This window comes from Brachyhypopomus gauderio, unplaced genomic scaffold, assembly GCF_052324685.1.
Source record: "Brachyhypopomus gauderio isolate BG-103 unplaced genomic scaffold, BGAUD_0.2 sc149, whole genome shotgun sequence".
Classification (NCBI taxonomy): Eukaryota; Metazoa; Chordata; class Actinopteri; order Gymnotiformes; family Hypopomidae; genus Brachyhypopomus; species Brachyhypopomus gauderio.
In genome coordinates, this window is record NW_027506970.1 from 121,788 (window position 1) to 141,810 (window position 20,023).

The 20,023-nt window shown below is 39.3% G+C and overlaps 1 protein-coding gene across 1 annotated transcript in view; it reads left to right on the plus strand.

Annotated features, from left to right (window-relative positions):
- The first annotated feature begins 10,879 nt into the window (after positions 1–10,879).
- Positions 10,880–20,023, plus strand: part of LOC143500423 (adhesion G protein-coupled receptor L3-like) — a 33,083-nt gene continuing 23,939 nt past the window's right edge. Inside the window, exons 1-10 of the mRNA XM_076994544.1 lie at positions 10,880–11,011; positions 11,384–11,415; positions 11,540–11,617; positions 11,712–11,895; positions 12,258–12,371; positions 12,564–12,820; positions 13,926–14,084; positions 15,285–15,491; positions 15,625–15,857; positions 15,982–16,048. Coding sequence (XP_076850659.1) covers positions 11,606–11,617; positions 11,712–11,895; positions 12,258–12,371; positions 12,564–12,820; positions 13,926–14,084; positions 15,285–15,491; positions 15,625–15,857; positions 15,982–16,048 — 1,233 coding nt within the window. The 5' untranslated portion in view covers positions 10,880–11,011; positions 11,384–11,415; positions 11,540–11,605. The remainder of the gene's footprint in view (positions 11,012–11,383; positions 11,416–11,539; positions 11,618–11,711; positions 11,896–12,257; positions 12,372–12,563; positions 12,821–13,925; positions 14,085–15,284; positions 15,492–15,624; positions 15,858–15,981; positions 16,049–20,023) is intronic.

Consider the following 20,023-nt stretch of genomic DNA (forward strand, 5'->3'; position numbering starts at 1 on the left):
ACACGTATTTAATAATTGTACAACCTAACCATCATAAACCTATCTTTTAACTGAGCCGCGCTGGGGCCTCATGGGTAATTTGCCTCGGTCCAATGGGGCATTCCCCACTTACCCATGCGCCCCCGTGGCTGCGCTATTCATCTGTATTACGTTACGATAATGTACAATTATTTTAAATATGTCTGTAATTATGTGTGCTATTTAGTTTACCTTGCCCTGTGTCTGTTTATGTGACTGAAAAGTTTTATTTTGTAGATTAATAAAAGAATAATCAAAAGGAGGCCGTGCCCTTAGGCTATAGGCATTTTACCAAGGCAACGGGACAACAAATCAAGACAAAACAATTCGTTTTTCAAATTAAAGCGACACTCGTGCATTTTTGTTCATTTACAAATTAAATAGTGTTAACTTTCTAACCTCTAAAGTTTGTCATTTTGATAAAGTCTGTGCCTTTGTAATGAGTTTTGACATATACAAAACTGTTCTAAACAGGTATAGTGAGAATACATTTCACATTTTCTTCTTTTTATAGAATGACCAATGATAATTATTATCGTTTTTGAAGTATACGTGTCCTGAGGACTGTTGTAAGATGACTGGATATAATGTAATAAGAAATATAATTAGTGAACAGTATATGGACTATTCATGGGTTATTTATGGCTTTGTATGTAGACTTTATGGTCTCTTTGGATCAGGAACTTGTGAATGTTTGTCCTAGCCCAAACAGCTTGGTTTATGTGATGGAATTGCTTGAAAGATGTTGGAGGCTGTGATCTTGCTGAAGAGAGTTCATGTCTCTGGTGTGGTGTGCCCATGAGCTTTGGAGAAGTATCTTCTGTGTTGAGACATGGCTGCTTAGAGACATGGGCACGATTTTCAACACAGGTGGCTTTAAAAGTGTCATGAAAGGTGCCAATCATTGTGATTGTAAAAATATGCTTGTGACTCTTTAGCGCATGAGAATGGTCAGTGGTATTGGAAGCCAAACTCTAAAGATGTTGCTGGAGAAATATGCTGCCCTTGCCACCTGTAAATAACGTTACCAGAGTGAAGCACCTGTGTGTTTCTAGACAGCTCACATGGGTTGTGAAGCAGGCGACTCTGAAGGTCACACAGCAGGAATTTGAATTCTTTAAGACTCTAGATTGTGGAATGGAAAGCATAACGGAAGTAGCCTAGCTGCACTACGGAAGAATGATAAGAATAATGTATTGCAAAGACTAATCAGCTTAATAAATGATTAAACATGTGCATTTTGCTATATTGTGGTTTGCACTGGAGTAAAAGTTGGTAGACAAGTGCTTTCTTAAAAGGATGGCATACATCATTGTGGTGTGTGGAATATTGCAGCACACATGCTCTATATGCAGGAGCCTTTGCTGATATTCTACTTATGGACTACTCATGGGTTATGTATGGCTTTGTATGTAGACTTTATGGTCTCTTTGGATCAGGAACTTGTGAATGTTTGTCCTAGCCCAAACAGCTTGGTTTATGTGATGGAATTGCTTGAAAGATGTTGGAGGCTGTGATCTTGCTGAAGAGAGTTCATGTCTCTGGTGTGGTGTGCCCATGAGCTTTGGAGAAGTATCTTCTGTGTTGAGACATGGCTGCTTAGAGACATGGGCACGATTTTCAACACAGGTGGCTTTAAAAGTGTCATGAAAGGTGCCAATCATTGTGATTGTAAAAATATGCTTGTGACTCTTTAGCGCATGAGAATGGTCAGTGGTATTGGAAGCCAAACTCTAAAGATGTTGCTGGAGAAATATGCTGCCCTTGCCACCTGTAAATAACGTTACCAGAGTGAAGCACCTGTGTGGTTCTAGACAGCTCACATGGGTTGTGAAGCAGGCGACTCTGAAGGTCACACAGCAGGAATTTGAATTCTTTAAGACTCTAGATTGTGGAATGGAAAGCATAACGGAAGTAGCCTAGCTGCACTACGGAAGAATGATAAGAATAATGTATTGCAAAGACTAATCAGCTTAATAAATGATTAAACATGTGCATTTTGCTATATTGTGGTTTGCACTGGAGTAAAAGTTGGTAGACAAGTGCTTTCTTAAAAGGATGGCATACATCATTGTGGTGTGTGGAATATTGCAGCACACATGCTCTATATGCAGGAGCCTTTGCTGATATTCTACTTATGGACTACTCATGGGTTATGTATGGCTTTGTATGTAGACTTTATGGTCTCTTTGGATCAGGAACTTGTGAATGTTTGTCCTAGCCCAAACAGCTTGGTTTATGTGATGGAATTGCTTGAAAGATGTTGGAGGCTGTGATCTTGCTGAAGAGAGTTCATGTCTCTGGTGTGGTGTGCCCATGAGCTTTGGAGAAGTATCTTCTGTGTTGAGACATGGCTGCTTAGAGACATGGGCACGATTTTCAACACAGGTGGCTTTAAAAGTGTCATGAAAGGTGCCAATCATTGTGATTGTAAAAATATGCTTGTGACTCTTTAGCGCATGAGAATGGTCAGTGGTATTGGAAGCCAAACTCTAAAGATGTTGCTGGAGAAATATGCTGCCCTTGCCACCTGTAAATAACGTTACCAGAGTGAAGCACCTGTGTGGTTCTAGACAGCTCACATGGGTTGTGAAGCAGGCGACTCTGAAGGTCACACAGCAGGAATTTGAATTCTTTAAGACTCTAGATTGTGGAATGGAAAGCATAACGGAAGTAGCCTAGCTGCACTACGGAAGAATGATAAGAATAATGTATTGCAAAGACTAATCAGCTTAATAAATGATTAAACATGTGCATTTTGCTATATTGTGGTTTGCACTGGAGTAAAAGTTGGTAGACAAGTGCTTTCTTAAAAGGATGGCATACATCATTGTGGTGTGTGGAATATTGCAGCACACATGCTCTATATGCAGGAGCCTTTGCTGATATTCTACTTATGGACTACTCATGGGTTATGTATGGCTTTGTATGTAGACTTTATGGTCTCTTTGGATCAGGAACTTGTGAATGTTTGTCCTAGCCCAAACAGCTTGGTTTATGTGATGGAATTGCTTGAAAGATGTTGGAGGCTGTGATCTTGCTGAAGAGAGTTCATGTCTCTGGTGTGGTGTGCCCATGAGCTTTGGAGAAGTATCTTCTGTGTTGAGACATGGCTGCTTAGAGACATGGGCACGATTTTCAACACAGGTGGCTTTAAAAGTGTCATGAAAGGTGCCAATCATTGTGATTGTAAAAATATGCTTGTGACTCTTTAGCGCATGAGAATGGTCAGTGGTATTGGAAGCCAAACTCTAAAGATGTTGCTGGAGAAATATGCTGCCCTTGCCACCTGTAAATAACGTTACCAGAGTGAAGCACCGGTGTGGTTCTAGACAGCTCACATGGGTTGTGAAGCAGGCGACTCTGAAGGTCACACAGCAGGAATTTGAATTCTTTAAGACTCTAGATTGTGGAATGGAAAGCATAACGGAAGTAGCCTAGCTGCACTACGGAAGAATGATAAGAATAATGTGTTGCAAAGACTAATCAGCTTAATAAATGATTAAACATGTGCATTTTGCTATATTGTGGTTTGCACTGGAGTAAAAGTTGATAGACATATGGGTTCTTAAAAGAATAACAGACATAATTGTGGTTGGTGGAATATGGTAGCACACAGGGTAAACAAGTAGGAGCTTTTAATGATGTTGAATTTACCCATAAAACTCTTATATGAACAGGTGTTATGAGATGGCGACACACACATGGCGGGAGTGACAACGACTGTACAGTCACATAAACAGACACAAGGCAAGCTAAACTAAATGATACTAACAATTACACACGTATTTAATAATTGTACAACCTAACCATCATAAAACTATCTTTTAACTGAGCCGCGCTGGGGCCTCATGGGTAATTTGCCTCGGTCCAATGGGGCATTCCCCACTTACCCATGCGCCCCCGTGGCTGCGCTATTCATCTGTATTACGTTACGATAATGTACAATTATTTTAAATATGTCTGTAATTATGTGTGCCATTTAGTTTACCTTGCCCTGTGTCTGTTTATGTTACTGAAATGTTTTATTTTGTAGATTATTAAAAGAATAATCAAAAGGAGGCCGTGCCCTTAGGCTATAGGCATTTTACCAAGGCAACGGGACAACAAATCAAGTCAAAACAATTAGTTTTTCAAATTAAAGCGACACTCGTGCGTTTTTGTAAATCTACAAATTAAAAGGGAGACGGACTTGATTGTAGTCACTGGAAAACAGCTGCACACACGGTCGATATGTGAAAACTCCGCCTTTTATTTAAATTACACATAAAAGATATATAAGAACACGTCTAATGACATGGCGACACAAACATGGCGGGAGTGACAACGACTGTACAGTCACATAAACAGACACAAGGCAAGCTAAACTAAATGATACTAACAATTACACACGTATTTAATAATTGTACAACCTAACCATCATAAAACTATCTTTTAACTGAGCCGCGCTGGGGCCTCATGGGTAATTTGCCTCGGTCCAATGGGGCATGCCCCACTTACCCATGCGCCCCCGTGGCTGCGCTATTCATCTGTATTACGTTACGATAATGTACAATTATTTTAAATATGTCTGTAATTATGTGTGCTATTTAGTTTACCTTGCCCTGTGTCTGTTTATGTGACTGAAAAGTTTTATTTTGTAGATTAATAAAAGAATAATCAAAAGGAGGCCGTGCCCTTAGGCTATAGGCATTTTACCAAGGCAACGGGACAACAAATCAAGACAAAACAATTCGTTTTTCAAATTAAAGCGACACTCGTGCATTTTTGTTCATTTACAAATTAAATAGTGTTAACTTTCTAACCTCTAAAGTTTGTCATTTTGATAAAGTCTGTGCCTTTGTAATGAGTTTTGACATATACAAAACTGTTCTAAACAGGTATAGTGAGAATACATTTCACATTTTCTTCTTTTTATAGAATGACCAATGATAATTATTATCGTTTTTGAAGTATACGTGTCCTGAGGACTGTTGTAAGATGACTGGATATAATGTAATAAGAAATATAATTAGTGAACAGTATATGGACTATTCATGGGTTATTTATGGCTTTGTATGTAGACTTTATGGTCTCTTTGGATCAGGAACTTGTGAATGTTTGTCCTAGCCCAAACAGCTTGGTTTATGTGATGGAATTGCTTGAAAGATGTTGGAGGCTGTGATCTTGCTGAAGAGAGTTCATGTCTCTGGTGTGGTGTGCCCATGAGCTTTGGAGAAGTATCTTCTGTGTTGAGACATGGCTGCTTAGAGACATGGGCACGATTTTCAACACAGGTGGCTTTAAAAGTGTCATGAAAGGTGCCAATCATTGTGATTGTAAAAATATGCTTGTGACTCTTTAGCGCATGAGAATGGTCAGTGGTATTGGAAGCCAAACTCTAAAGATGTTGCTGGAGAAATATGCTGCCCTTGCCACCTGTAAATAACGTTACCAGAGTGAAGCACCTGTGTGTTTCTAGACAGCTCACATGGGTTGTGAAGCAGGCGACTCTGAAGGTCACACAGCAGGAATTTGAATTCTTTAAGACTCTAGATTGTGGAATGGAAAGCATAACGGAAGTAGCCTAGCTGCACTACGGAAGAATGATAAGAATAATGTATTGCAAAGACTAATCAGCTTAATAAATGATTAAACATGTGCATTTTGCTATATTGTGGTTTGCACTGGAGTAAAAGTTGGTAGACAAGTGCTTTCTTAAAAGGATCGCATACATCATTGTGGTGTGTGGAATATTGCAGCACACATGCTCTATATGCAGGAGCCTTTGCTGATATTCTACTTATGGACTACTCATGGGTTATGTATGGCTTTGTATGTAGACTTTATGGTCTCTTTGGATCAGGAACTTGTGAATGTTTGTCCTAGCCCAAACAGCTTGGTTTATGTGATGGAATTGCTTGAAAGATGTTGGAGGCTGTGATCTTGCTGAAGAGAGTTCATGTCTCTGGTGTGGTGTGCCCATGAGCTTTGGAGAAGTATCTTCTGTGTTGAGACATGGCTGCTTAGAGACATGGGCACGATTTTCAACACAGGTGGCTTTAAAAGTGTCATGAAAGGTGCCAATCATTGTGATTGTAAAAATATGCTTGTGACTCTTTAGCGCATGAGAATGGTCAGTGGTATTGGAAGCCAAACTCTAAAGATGTTGCTGGAGAAATATGCTGCCCTTGCCACCTGTAAATAACGTTACCAGAGTGAAGCACCTGTGTGGTTCTAGACAGCTCACATGGGTTGTGAAGCAGGCGACTCTGAAGGTCACACAGCAGGAATTTGAATTCTTTAAGACTCTAGATTGTGGAATGGAAAGCATAACGGAAGTAGCCTAGCTGCACTACGGAAGAATGATAAGAATAATGTATTGCAAAGACTAATCAGCTTAATAAATGATTAAACATGTGCATTTTGCTATATTGTGGTTTGCACTGGAGTAAAAGTTGGTAGACAAGTGCTTTCTTAAAAGGATGGCATACATCATTGTGGTGTGTGGAATATTGCAGCACACATGCTCTATATGCAGGAGCCTTTGCTGATATTCTACTTATGGACTACTCATGGGTTATGTATGGCTTTGTATGTAGACTTTATGGTCTCTTTGGATCAGGAACTTGTGAATGTTTGTCCTAGCCCAAACAGCTTGGTTTATGTGATGGAATTGCTTGAAAGATGTTGGAGGCTGTGATCTTGCTGAAGAGAGTTCATGTCTCTGGTGTGGTGTGCCCATGAGCTTTAGAGAAGTATCTTCTGTGTTGAGACATGGCTGCTTAGAGACATGGGCACGATTTTCAACACAGGTGGCTTTAAAAGTGTCATGAAAGGTGCCAATCATTGTGATTGTAAAAATATGCTTGTGACTCTTTAGCGCATGAGAATGGTCAGTGGTATTGGAAGCCAAACTCTAAAGATGTTGCTGGAGAAATATGCTGCCCTTGCCACCTGTAAATAACGTTACCAGAGTGAAGCACCTGTGTGGTTCTAGACAGCTCACATGGGTTGTGAAGCAGGCGACTCTGAAGGTCACACAGCAGGAATTTGAATTCTTTAAGACTCTAGATTGTGGAATGGAAAGCATAACGGAAGTAGCCTAGCTGCACTACGGAAGAATGATAAGAATAATGTATTGCAAAGACTAATCAGCTTAATAAATGATTAAACATGTGCATTTTGCTATATTGTGGTTTGCACTGGAGTAAAAGTTGGTAGACAAGTGCTTTCTTAAAAGGATGGCATACATCATTGTGGTGTGTGGAATATTGCAGCACACATGCTCTATATGCAGGAGCCTTTGCTGATATTCTACTTATGGACTACTCATGGGTTATGTATGGCTTTGTATGTAGACTTTATGGTCTCTTTGGATCAGGAACTTGTGAATGTTTGTCCTAGCCCAAACAGCTTGGTTTATGTGATGGAATTGCTTGAAAGATGTTGGAGGCTGTGATCTTGCTGAAGAGAGTTCATGTCTCTGGTGTGGTGTGCCCATGAGCTTTGGAGAAGTATCTTCTGTGTTGAGACATGGCTGCTTAGAGACATGGGCACGATTTTCAACACAGGTGGCTTTAAAAGTGTCATGAAAGGTGCCAATCATTGTGATTGTAAAAATATGCTTGTGACTCTTTAGCGCATGAGAATGGTCAGTGGTATTGGAAGCCAAACTCTAAAGATGTTGCTGGAGAAATATGCTGCCCTTGCCACCTGTAAATAACGTTACCAGAGTGAAGCACCTGTGTGGTTCTAGACAGCTCACATGGGTTGTGAAGCAGGCGACTCTGAAGGTCACACAGCAGGAATTTGAATTCTTTAAGACTCTAGATTGTGGAATGGAAAGCATAACGGAAGTAGCCTAGCTGCACTACGGAAGAATGATAAGAATAATGTATTGCAAAGACTAATCAGCTTAATAAATGATTAAACATGTGCATTTTGCTATATTGTGGTTTGCACTGGAGTAAAAGTTGGTAGACAAGTGCTTTCTTAAAAGGATGGCATACATCATTGTGGTGTGTGGAATATTGCAGCACACATGCTCTATATGCAGGAGCCTTTGCTGATATTCTACTTATGGACTACTCATGGGTTATGTATGGCTTTGTATGTAGACTTTATGGTCTCTTTGGATCAGGAACTTGTGAATGTTTGTCCTAGCCCAAACAGCTTGGTTTATGTGATGGAATTGCTTGAAAGATGTTGGAGGCTGTGATCTTGCTGAAGAGAGTTCATGTCTCTGGTGTGGTGTGCCCATGAGCTTTGGAGAAGTATCTTCTGTGTTGAGACATGGCTGCTTAGAGACATGGGCACGATTTTCAACACAGGTGGCTTTAAAAGTGTCATGAAAGGTGCCAATCATTGTGATTGTAAAAATATGCTTGTGACTCTTTAGCGCATGAGAATGGTCAGTGGTATTGGAAGCCAAACTCTAAAGATGTTGCTGGAGAAATATGCTGCCCTTGCCACCTGTAAATAACGTTACCAGAGTGAAGCACCTGTGTGGTTCTAGACAGCTCACATGGGTTGTGAAGCAGGCGACTCTGAAGGTCACACAGCAGGAATTTGAATTCTTTAAGACTCTAGATTGTGGAATGGAAAGCATAACGGAAGTAGCCTAGCTGCACTACGGAAGAATGATAAGAATAATGTGTTGCAAAGACTAATCAGCTTAATAAATGATTAAACATGTGCATTTTGCTATATTGTGGTTTGCACTGGAGTAAAAGTTGATAGACATATGGGTTCTTAAAAGAATAACAGACATAATTGTGGTTGGTGGAATATGGTAGCACACAGGGTAAACAAGTAGGAGCTTTTAATGATGTTGAATTTACCCATAAAACTCTTATATGAACAGGTGTTATGAGATGGCGACACACACATGGCGGGAGTGACAACGACTGTACAGTCACATAAACAGACACAAGGCAAGCTAAACTAAATGATACTAACAATTACACACGTATTTAATAATTGTACAACCTAACCATCATAAAACTATCTTTTAACTGAGCCGCGCTGGGGCCTCATGGGTAATTTGCCTCGGTCCAATGGGGCATTCCCCACTTACCCATGCGCCCCCGTGGCTGCGCTATTCATCTGTATTACGTTACGATAATGTACAATTATTTTAAATATGTCTGTAATTATGTGTGCCATTTAGTTTACCTTGCCCTGTGTCTGTTTATGTTACTGAAATGTTTTATTTTGTAGATTATTAAAAGAATAATCAAAAGGAGGCCGTGCCCTTAGGCTATAGGCATTTTACCAAGGCAACGGGACAACAAATCAAGACAAAACAATTCGTTTTTCAAATTAAAGCGACACTCGTGCATTTTTGTTCATTTACAAATTAAATAGTGTTAACTTTCTAACCTCTAAAGTTTGTCATTTTGATAAAGTCTGTGCCTTTGTAATGAGTTTTGACATATACAAAACTGTTCTAAACAGGTATAGTGAGAATACATTTCACATTTTCTTCTTTTTATAGAATGACCAATGATAATTATTATCGTTTTTGAAGTATACGTGTCCTGAGGACTGTTGTAAGATGACTGGATATAATGTAATAAGAAATATAATTAGTGAACAGTATATGGACTATTCATGGGTTATTTATGGCTTTGTATGTAGACTTTATGGTCTCTTTGGATCAGGAACTTGTGAATGTTTGTCCTAGCCCAAACAGCTTGGTTTATGTGATGGAATTGCTTGAAAGATGTTGGAGGCTGTGATCTTGCTGAAGAGAGTTCATGTCTCTGGTGTGGTGTGCCCATGAGCTTTGGAGAAGTATCTTCTGTGTTGAGACATGGCTGCTTAGAGACATGGGCACGATTTTCAACACAGGTGGCTTTAAAAGTGTCATGAAAGGTGCCAATCATTGTGATTGTAAAAATATGCTTGTGACTCTTTAGCGCATGAGAATGGTCAGTGGTATTGGAAGCCAAACTCTAAAGATGTTGCTGGAGAAATATGCTGCCCTTGCCACCTGTAAATAACGTTACCAGAGTGAAGCACCTGTGTGTTTCTAGACAGCTCACATGGGTTGTGAAGCAGGCGACTCTGAAGGTCACACAGCAGGAATTTGAATTCTTTAAGACTCTAGATTGTGGAATGGAAAGCATAACGGAAGTAGCCTAGCTGCACTACGGAAGAATGATAAGAATAATGTATTGCAAAGACTAATCAGCTTAATAAATGATTAATCCAAAAATCCCGAGGAGGGAAACTTTATTGATAACGCAACCCTGGCGCGCGCCGTCGCCGCCCCCCAGTGTCACTTAACACTTTAATCTGATTACTGGACTGGAAATAGTAGCACGTTATATTACTCGTTACCGAAAAAAGTGGTAAGATTAGAGTAACGCGTTACTGACATCACTGTACATGATACATATACAGGCAGATACATGATGGGTGAGGACATAGGGGACTGCAGTATAGACTAAGTCTACTGCCATCTTCTGGTGAAATATAAAATAGCTCTATTGTATGTGTATTTTATACTCTGGTCCACTGGGCTGGTGAGCCACATATTATTGAATTTATGACATAGGCTGCCGGACGGCAAAAATTTGAACGTAGGCCAAATGCACAGTGAACACATTGAACAACAACTGTTGCACAGTGAACACAGTGAACAACAGACATAGGTCAGGATTCACAGCACTTGGGAGACTTAACAGAGTTAATAGTCCAAGACACAAAGAACCAGAGTAATAAGAGAACCTTACATAACTCCCATAATGGGAGACGTGGATGAGGCTGGGAGGTGGGACAGAGCCAAATGCAACAATTATTATATATGTATAAAAAATTGTTTTCTTATTTTTACATAAATTGTATAATTTTACTGTTTGTGTCTCTGCAGGCCATTCTTCCTGTAGTCCATCTCCCTGTGGTGAGCATGCTCAATGTAATCCTTCTAATGGCAGCTGTGTGTGTGATACTGGACTCTCCATACCTGATGGATTCCTGCCCACAGGGGACTCCTATGGATGTACAGGTGCTGTACAGGTGCTGTTTCTTCTTTAACACCTTCCTAAGGTGATAGACCTTGGGTCGTAGTAAGCTTCTTTCCTTTCTTTGAATTGCCAGAGTGCTTTATAAATAAACCTGCCTTGCCTTTAACTTTTTGAAACGTCTAGGTGATTATAGTAAAAACAATGAATCACTCTGTGCAAGTCCAACATCTCACCTACCTGGATCATAGCTGTAACAACATGTGATGGCCAACAGTATTGTTTTTAAAATGTAGCATCTAGATCAGTGCATTCCTCAGTCTCACAAACTTTGCCTGTAGATTTTAGATAGCTTCCTAGGTGTGTACTAGTTAGCATTTTGAGTATGTATAAATCAACATAACTCTGATTTTCAGATTTCCAAATTCAACAACCTCAAACATGCGAGGTATGTATAGAGGACAGTGACCTTGAATAAACTATTTTAATAATCACACATTAAGATGTGTGATAACAGTTATAACAGTTATACTGCACAATATAAAACATCAATGAGATACTTTTTGTTCTAGGTGAATTTCACATTAGAGTGTTTAGTGAATCTCCTGAACGAATCTCAAATTAGCACAGCTCAAGTGATGCCACAAAATGTGAGGAATATTTCACTCTCTCATTTACCTTAATACATCTGTGTTTGGGCAGTTTTGTGTGGATGTCATGTAAATCTCCTTTGTGATTGCTTAGGTCATGGTCAACATTCTGGCTACAATACATAATAATACATATCTTTTGAATGGTTTTGAATCTACTGCACAAAGTACCATGGCAAACTATGGGAACTCTATCCTTAAAGCCACTGAGAAGTTGGTGTCAATAATGGTGAACAATGTCAAAATGGACTCTACCAGCATCAATCTCCCAAATTTAGGTGAGAGACCACAATAAAACTACAGCTGACCTGGACACCACAGCAGCATCTCTTATGGTTATTTAGGTTGGCTGGGCAAAATGTTTGAAGAGAAACTCGTCCCCAACATTTCATTTGCTCTGCATATGTGAAAGGATCTTTAAAACTAAGAGTTGCAAATACCCTGTAAACAACATTTAATATTAATTATACTGATGTAGTATACAATAGGTTAGTAGATGTACTTAGTGGTATGATGCACCTCATTTGACCTGGCAAATACCAGGGCCATGTATCTCCTTTTGTCATAAATAATATACTGGAACAAACAGACATTTGATATTTCATGAGATCAACATGCTTGATTTGTTGTTTTGATCTAGATATTGGGATATTTAAGGTTGGACCTAATACCACACTCACAAAAATCCCCCAAATCAAAACAAGCACTGCTTTCTTGGATATTGACCTGATTGCAATTTCAAAGCACAACAATGGTAAAGTAACAACTGTTAATTTTAACCATTGTAGTAGCCAGTATATCTGTTTTTATGAAGTCCACATCTTACTATAAAACTTAATTTCAAACTCATGGCATGAAATGGGCTGATGATGTTTTGTTTAATCTGTAAATAATCCGGAGATGCAGATCACGTCATATTTATTTGTTATACTTGGTCTACCTTTAGGATCAACTGCTGTGGTTTTCATGACCTACTCCAACATGTTAAATATGCTGAAACCTGATACAAATACCAATGCTGTGAAAACTATGATGTCCATTGTGGTAACAGTCATGGTGCTGCCAATCAGTAACAATCCAAGTACTGTCAATCACAATCCATCACCTAGTCGAGACATTGACTATCCACACACGTCACAGACCACGGATGACCCTAAGATGCCATTGCAAGTGCCTTACAATGTCACCCTGAATAATCCTGATGTGAGTTCTAATGAATATGAAAATAATCTATGAAATATAAAGTTTAACAACCTAATCCTTAAATAAGGCTGAAGGGAACAAAATCCCTTAAAGCACATATGTCAAAGTCAAGGCCCGCGGGCCAGATCCGGCCCGCGAATTGATTATCTATGGCCCCCTGGATGATATTTAATTACTATTAGAACCGGCCCGCAGGCCACAGCCGCCTGATGGTGTTTTGCACGCACAAACACTACATTCCCCACAATGCAACGGTAGCCCGCGAAGTCATGTTTCGTCCTGGAATTACAAGAGGCTCGTATTTGTTAACGTAATACAAGATAACTGTTCAGTCAGATAGCTATTTGGTGTGAAACGAAGTAGTTACAATTTCAAGCATTTTCAAGTACTTTAGCTTAAATTCCAGCACTTTTCAATATTACTTTATTTATGTTTGCTTGTTGAAAAATGTTTTCACTTGAAATTACTGACAGATCCATGAGAAAATATTGCTTTATTCATTTAGGCATTAAATAATATACACTGTGTTAGGTCTTGGTTCAATAGGCTATGTGCAATCATTTTAATATGTTTTAATAAACATTGAACCAGTCCGGCCCTCGGCTTGTAGCAAATGAGTTTTTTTGGCACTTGGTGTATTTGACTTTGACATCCCTGCCTTAAAGGAAGTCAAGAGTACAGTGAAATAAAAAAAACACAGGTAGTCCAAGGAATAGCACCCCCTACAACACGTTAGGATTAATCAATTACTTTTGCAAGAGAACCTCAAAAGGCTCATGATAGTTGATGAAGCCATAGTCAATAATGGAGCAGTATTACACTGTTCTACCATTGCCCTTACCCTATCAAATTACTATGTATGATGCATTGCCTAATCAGATCACTGCCAGTCAATCTATACACACTATATTTGTCACCTGGTGTTGACTGTTCTTTTTAATTGTAGAGACATACAAAATCAAGGGACCTCTTATTTGACTTTTATACTTGTCTTTTTGATTTCTGAAAAGTTGACAATTTCAAGAATGCTTGCTTTGTTTTGTCTAGACTTTATTTTCTTTAACCAATCACACATTTTGATCTCTGTTTTATGTAAATGGCCTAGAAGTATCACCAGCATTATGATGCATCCTGCGTGACCTGGAGCGGCACTAAATGGGTTAATGGATTTTGTCATGTCACCTGGAAGAATGACAGTTACACAGTGTGTTCTTGTGTTCACCCAGAAACCTTGGCGCTCCTCATGCAAATAGAAGACTCAGTGGTAAGAGACAAAGGGATTACTGTAGGAAACTTAAAACAATTTTAAAAACCATATGCACAAGGCTGTCAGAATTTACAAAACCAGTTCAGGTAGTTCACACCTTTCCTTTACACATTCCTTTCCCTCTGCCCTGTCTCCACCCAGAGTTGTGTTGTGTTGGAATTAACACTCCCTACACTCATGTTAAAACAATAGACAAAGCAGTAAGGAAGACTGCATAAAGATCAGAGACAAATGTAACTGTAACATGAAGTTACCAAGGAAGTCCTGACTGTAATTACATAAAGATACAAGCTGTATCACAAAACATGAATGGAATTAGGAAAAATATAATGAGCATTGGAGCATAGCCAATGGCAACAGAATTGCTTAATTATCCTTCATATCCTGGTGTTTATTGGAATTTTCTGAATGTGAATTTCGGGATATGTAAAAAGCCTATCAAATTCAAACAACATGTACATATATTATTTAAATATTGACTTGAGAACTGTCATGTTTACAGCCCCAGACCCCTCCCTTTGGGTGTGTGTATATGTAGTCCGCATCTATATATGTACTTCCTGTGGGTGTGGCTGTTTGTGTATGTGTTCACCCGTCTCGTTAGTGCACATGGCGCTTGTTATATGTTAAGTATATGTTGTTTGAGTTAGCCTTGTCCCATACTCATTTTTGTGAGTCCCTTTGTGAGTCTACATGTCATACTTGTTTCGTGTTTTTGGCTATTAAAAGCTATGTTTAAGTGAAATACTTTCTGCATCCTGCATACCTTGCTCTGTTACATGAACATTGAAAAATATAAGTGAAAATTTACTGAATATTTGAAGAGCTGAATTCAAAGACAAAAAGATACACAAATTTGATTCAAAGCAATTGTCTGCCAGGAATTCAGACTTTTACTAAATCTGATGAGACAGATTTGCTTCCACATCAAACCACCACATTACTAAATTCTTGTGACAATACACAGCTTGGTCTCTGAAATTATTTCTTTGGTAAAGAAGATTTAGATTTGTTTGACTGTAACTAGCACTTGAAAGTATGAGCTTTTTCTCACAATATCCCAACTTCCACTGGTATCAGTAATGTGTTGTGAGAAATTAATTAGTTGGAGAAAACATTAGTTTGATGGACACACCACATAATGCTCACAGTGCAGTTATTAATACATAAAATCAAACATGCATTGCTGTTTTTTAGAGTGATCCCACCCTGGAGTTACTAGATATTATTGCTGAGTCAGTAGGCCTGGTCTTCCTGAGTTTGGCTCTCCTGACCTTTGCCCTTTGTCGGAGGAATACAAGATTGACCAACACGGCTCAGATCAACTTGTGTTTAAGCCTGCTGTTAGCTCATCTCCTCTTCCTACTCACACAACAATTCCTGCAGTACATACAACCTATCCAGGTGAGTACTTGTATCTAAATACACCCTTACACAGTTATTATCCATATATCTTCATTAGGTGAATATACTTAGTAACATATCTCCCTACCAATGTGAAATATGCTCTTACATCTCTCTCTCTTCCTCTCTTCAGCTGGCATGTGTTACATTAGCAGGTGTTCTACTGTTCCTCTTCCTCTCTGCATTTGTGTGGATGTTCATAGAGGCTGTACTGCTCTTCATCGCTGTGAGGAACCTATCAAACATCAGATCAAAGCAGAAGGAGGTGCTTAGCTGGAAATGGCTGATTATAATTGGATATGTTATTCCGCTGGTTATAGTATCCGTGTCTGCTGGGCTGTTTCCTGATGGATTTGGCAGTGACAAGTGAGTGTGGACTGTGATTCATCAGTCTATGTGGAAGTTAATTTAAATACCAATGTTTCAATCAGCAAACAGAACCTGTATCTATAATCAGAACCTATATGCACTTTTTTCATCTACATGGTAGTTGCTGGCTTAAGAAAGATGAACAATTCTTCTGGAGTTTTCTGGGCCCTGTATGCTTTATTCTCACAGTAAGTGCTTAAAATAATATATAATTTTGCCGCTGTCAAAAAACATCTCAGTCACAGTAACTGAAAAAAAAGGAAAAATGCTGTGTATTAAACATTCTGTAAGGCTGGGAGGTAGGCATGACAAGGCAAGTGTGTTGCAGACATACAACGTTTATTCCACACAGCACAAATAACCAACAAAGATATAACACTCACATAAACTGTCAGAACCAAAACTGATGAGGGCTTGCGACAAAGACAAGCACGAGACATTGCGCACATGCACATTAAATAGACGAACTACACAATCCCCAGTGATCATGAGACAAGCCACAGGTGAGACCGACGAACACGCGCACACACACAACCACACCCACGGAAACACATACATGGTTATAACGTGACGCAGACAACATAAACACACGCCTAAAGGCAGGGGTCCGGAGCTGTTCCGTGACACATTCATAGAACTTTTAGAAAAAAAACTTTATATTTACTTGTGAAGAGACTTCATTAACACTAAAACTGTTTTATGCTTAGTTATAAAGATGCTTGTATCTTAAATGGGAGTTACAAAATTGACCAGTATCACTGTGTTGAGGAACTGTGGTGACAACTGGACTGGGTAATAGGAACAGCTCTCCTGCTACTTCCTAACTATTTTATTGTTTTATTTGTTGTAGTGAATTGGTTTTGACTTTCTGAAACTTTAGCTTTTGTTTTATGATATTTTGGTTTAAAGTACAAGAATGTGCTTGATAGTTTTAATGGTTTCAGGGACAGTTTTGTAATAGAAGGATGATGCCTTCAGCTTTGAAAAAAATTAAGACCAGACCTTCATTACAGGATAGAGGAATGGAAGTGGTGCTACAACACTTCCTTTCCACATGACCTGCTCAGTTTGCATAGTAGAAGTCCACATTGAGATGGCTGAATTCATTCAGAGGACAGTGATGCTGGTGAAAGTTTTGTATCTCAAATGCAGACTGGAATACAGTTCAGTCTTAAGTTTGAAACTGACAAATGGGTTAAAATTAGAGGTGGGCATAGATTAATTTTTTAATCTAGATTCATCTCACTGAAATCTTGAAATTAATCTAGACTAAAATGTCTCATTCAGAATATGCATGCCACCCAATAAATTCAGTCTTTGAGATAGGGTTTCTAACCATGTTTATGGGCCGGCAGCTAGTGGCAATCCACTGAGCAAAGAGATTGGTCAACTTGTCTGATAGAGCTGCGCTGACCTTGCCTCAGAGTAGTTTGGCGGTGACTCTTCCCCTGGGCTGCATCAGTGCTTGACCCAGTGTCAGCAGCATTAGCAAACGGGTGCTTTGCGTTTAAATGGTACTTTTGTGACACCGCCACATAAGGGAACCTGTGGGATATCTAGGGGTTATTGACACTTGCACTGATTCCTGGTAGTGTTGGTTACACTTTAGACTGGTAGAACTCCTACAATAAACTAATTCCGCATTGCATAAGGTGCAAACAACTTTAGTCTTGTCAATGTCTCCATTAGGAAGCTTCTTAAAAAAGAATTTTCCATGAAGCAAACCTGGCGGCTTCGTGGCTGCATCCATGTAAGCACATATGTGATTTGTTGTGGTAGTCTTTGTAATTCACAGGTTTGAAAACTCGTTCTCGCCCCTACTGTGTAATTTGGTTAGGAATACACCCGAGCTAAACTATAAAGGTGAAAGTCATCATAGTTTGCTATTTTGACCCAGTTCCCAACCCAACTTTAAGAGTAGATCGCCCGATAAGAATATCACATTATCGAACGCCGTTAACGCCGATAACGGCCCACTACTAGTTAAAATCCATATAAAAGTCCTTTGGGCAATTGGGACTAGCCATCTTTCAAAGGGTGCAGAATAACCACAGCAGTGACACGCTACTAAGAAATCCCAGTAGGGAGGAGAGAAAAACAGCAGAGAGGCCAAGATTGCTTCCATCTATGCTAACCCCACCCTGTCAGTATTTAGTTTAATTACTTCAGAATTATTTTCTCACTTGTGTGCAGGCAAATTGGATCCTCTTCATCATTATCTTTGTCATCGTCACTTACACTCTGAAGCACATGGACCGTGAGATCTTACACAACAATTACAGAACAGCTAATGAGCTCAAAAAGCGTGTCATCCTTAAAACTTTGGCTCAATCTGTCATCCTCGGTTGCCCATGGATCTTGGGTTTCTTCAGCAGTTACGAGCTGCAGATTATCTACTTGGTCCTCAACTCCCAGCAGGGCACCTTTATCTTCCTGCTCCACTGTGTCTTCAACCAAGAGGTCAGGCATTACCTACCCTCACTCACTCATCTATCACCCTCACTACCAGTATTTATCATATACTCTCTATAAAGATGTTCCAATTTAGAAAATTTCATTCAAAATAATTAAACCTAAAGAAAAAAATACAACCATGATGAACCACTTCCAGCTTACATGTAGGCTACTGAAAAAATGTGGAGCAGGGTTTACTTAAAAAAACCTAGGAAAGTTTTTTTCCACGTACAAACAGCAAGTATATTTAACAGAGTATATATTCAAGTAACATTTACTCATAATTCTCAGTGTATTTAACTACAAATGTTTCAGTAAATGTTGCTTTGCAACACATTTATTCTCATAGTACCTTAGTAGATTTTACTACAATGTAGCACCAAATTCTCCCATGGCTTTTTTAATTTACATAATACAGTGGCGTACCGTACTTAGGAACTAGTTAACTAACTAGCACACAAGCTAAAAAATGGCAAATTTTATATTTGTTTCTATTTACAGCAACAACACATTTTGTAGAAATGTACAATTATTATTTATATGATCGGCTTAAAAATCTATGACATGGTACATCGTTCAACGTATTGCCATTGTTGCATAATGTCGACATATGTGGAAACTTGGTTTGTGAGGGGCACGGTGGTGTGGTGGTTAGCACTGTCGCCTCACAGCAAGGCGGTCTGGGTTCGATTCTCGGTCAGGGCTGCTCTGTGTGGAGTTTGCATGTTCTCCCTGTGCCTGCGTGGGTTTCCTCCGGGTACTCCGGTTTCCTCCCACAGTCCAAAGACATGCGTGAAAGGTTGATTGATCATGCTAAATTGCCCGTAGGTGTGAGTGCGTAATCCGTGTATCATTCGTTCATTTGATATTCAACTGAAAATCAAAATCGGAAAATCAAAAAAACCATTCATTATTTAGTTTTTCGTTTTGAATATAAAAACAAAAAAACAAACCAGGCTTGTATTTTTCAGTTTTTATTTGATGATCCAAACAAAAATAGCTAAATTAAAAATCGGATTCGGAGCCGAACTTGATTTAGATTTTTTAACTCGACCCATTTGTGTGCCCCTGAAGTTGTTCTTCGTGGTCTTCGTTTGACTGCGGTAAAGTTGGTTTCACGTACGCATATTCGGAATTCTTTCTTCAATAATAAGTGCCAAAATGTGCAAATTCTCATTTCTGGCAAACAAAATAAATACCTACAACTTTGTATACGCCAGGAATATACATATTTAGGTTGTATACAACATTTTATTTAAAATGTACTATTGTGACCGCTACAACGTCTAAGGCACCGTCTACAAATTACATTAACACGGTTAACATGGACGCAAGTGGCGGAAGTAAAGGCCCCAGAGCACTGCGCACTGTTTTTTTTTTTTCAATAATTTCAATATCTTTTCAATGGTCCATCATAAGACCACCAAACAAGTTGTATTACACAAAGTGCATCCTAAATAACAATCTGCAACTTTTATATCGTTGTTATTTAGGATGCACTTTGTGTAATACAACTTGTAATACAACGGGCAGTCATGGTCTGATTGTAGGGAACTGGTCTTGTGACCGGAGGGTCATGGGTTCAATTCCCAGGCTTGAGGCCATGACTGAGGTGCCCTTGAGCAAGGCACCTAACCCCAACTGCTCCCCGGGCGCCGGGCTAGGGCTGCCCACTGCTCTGGGCACATGTGCACCACAGCCCCCTAGTA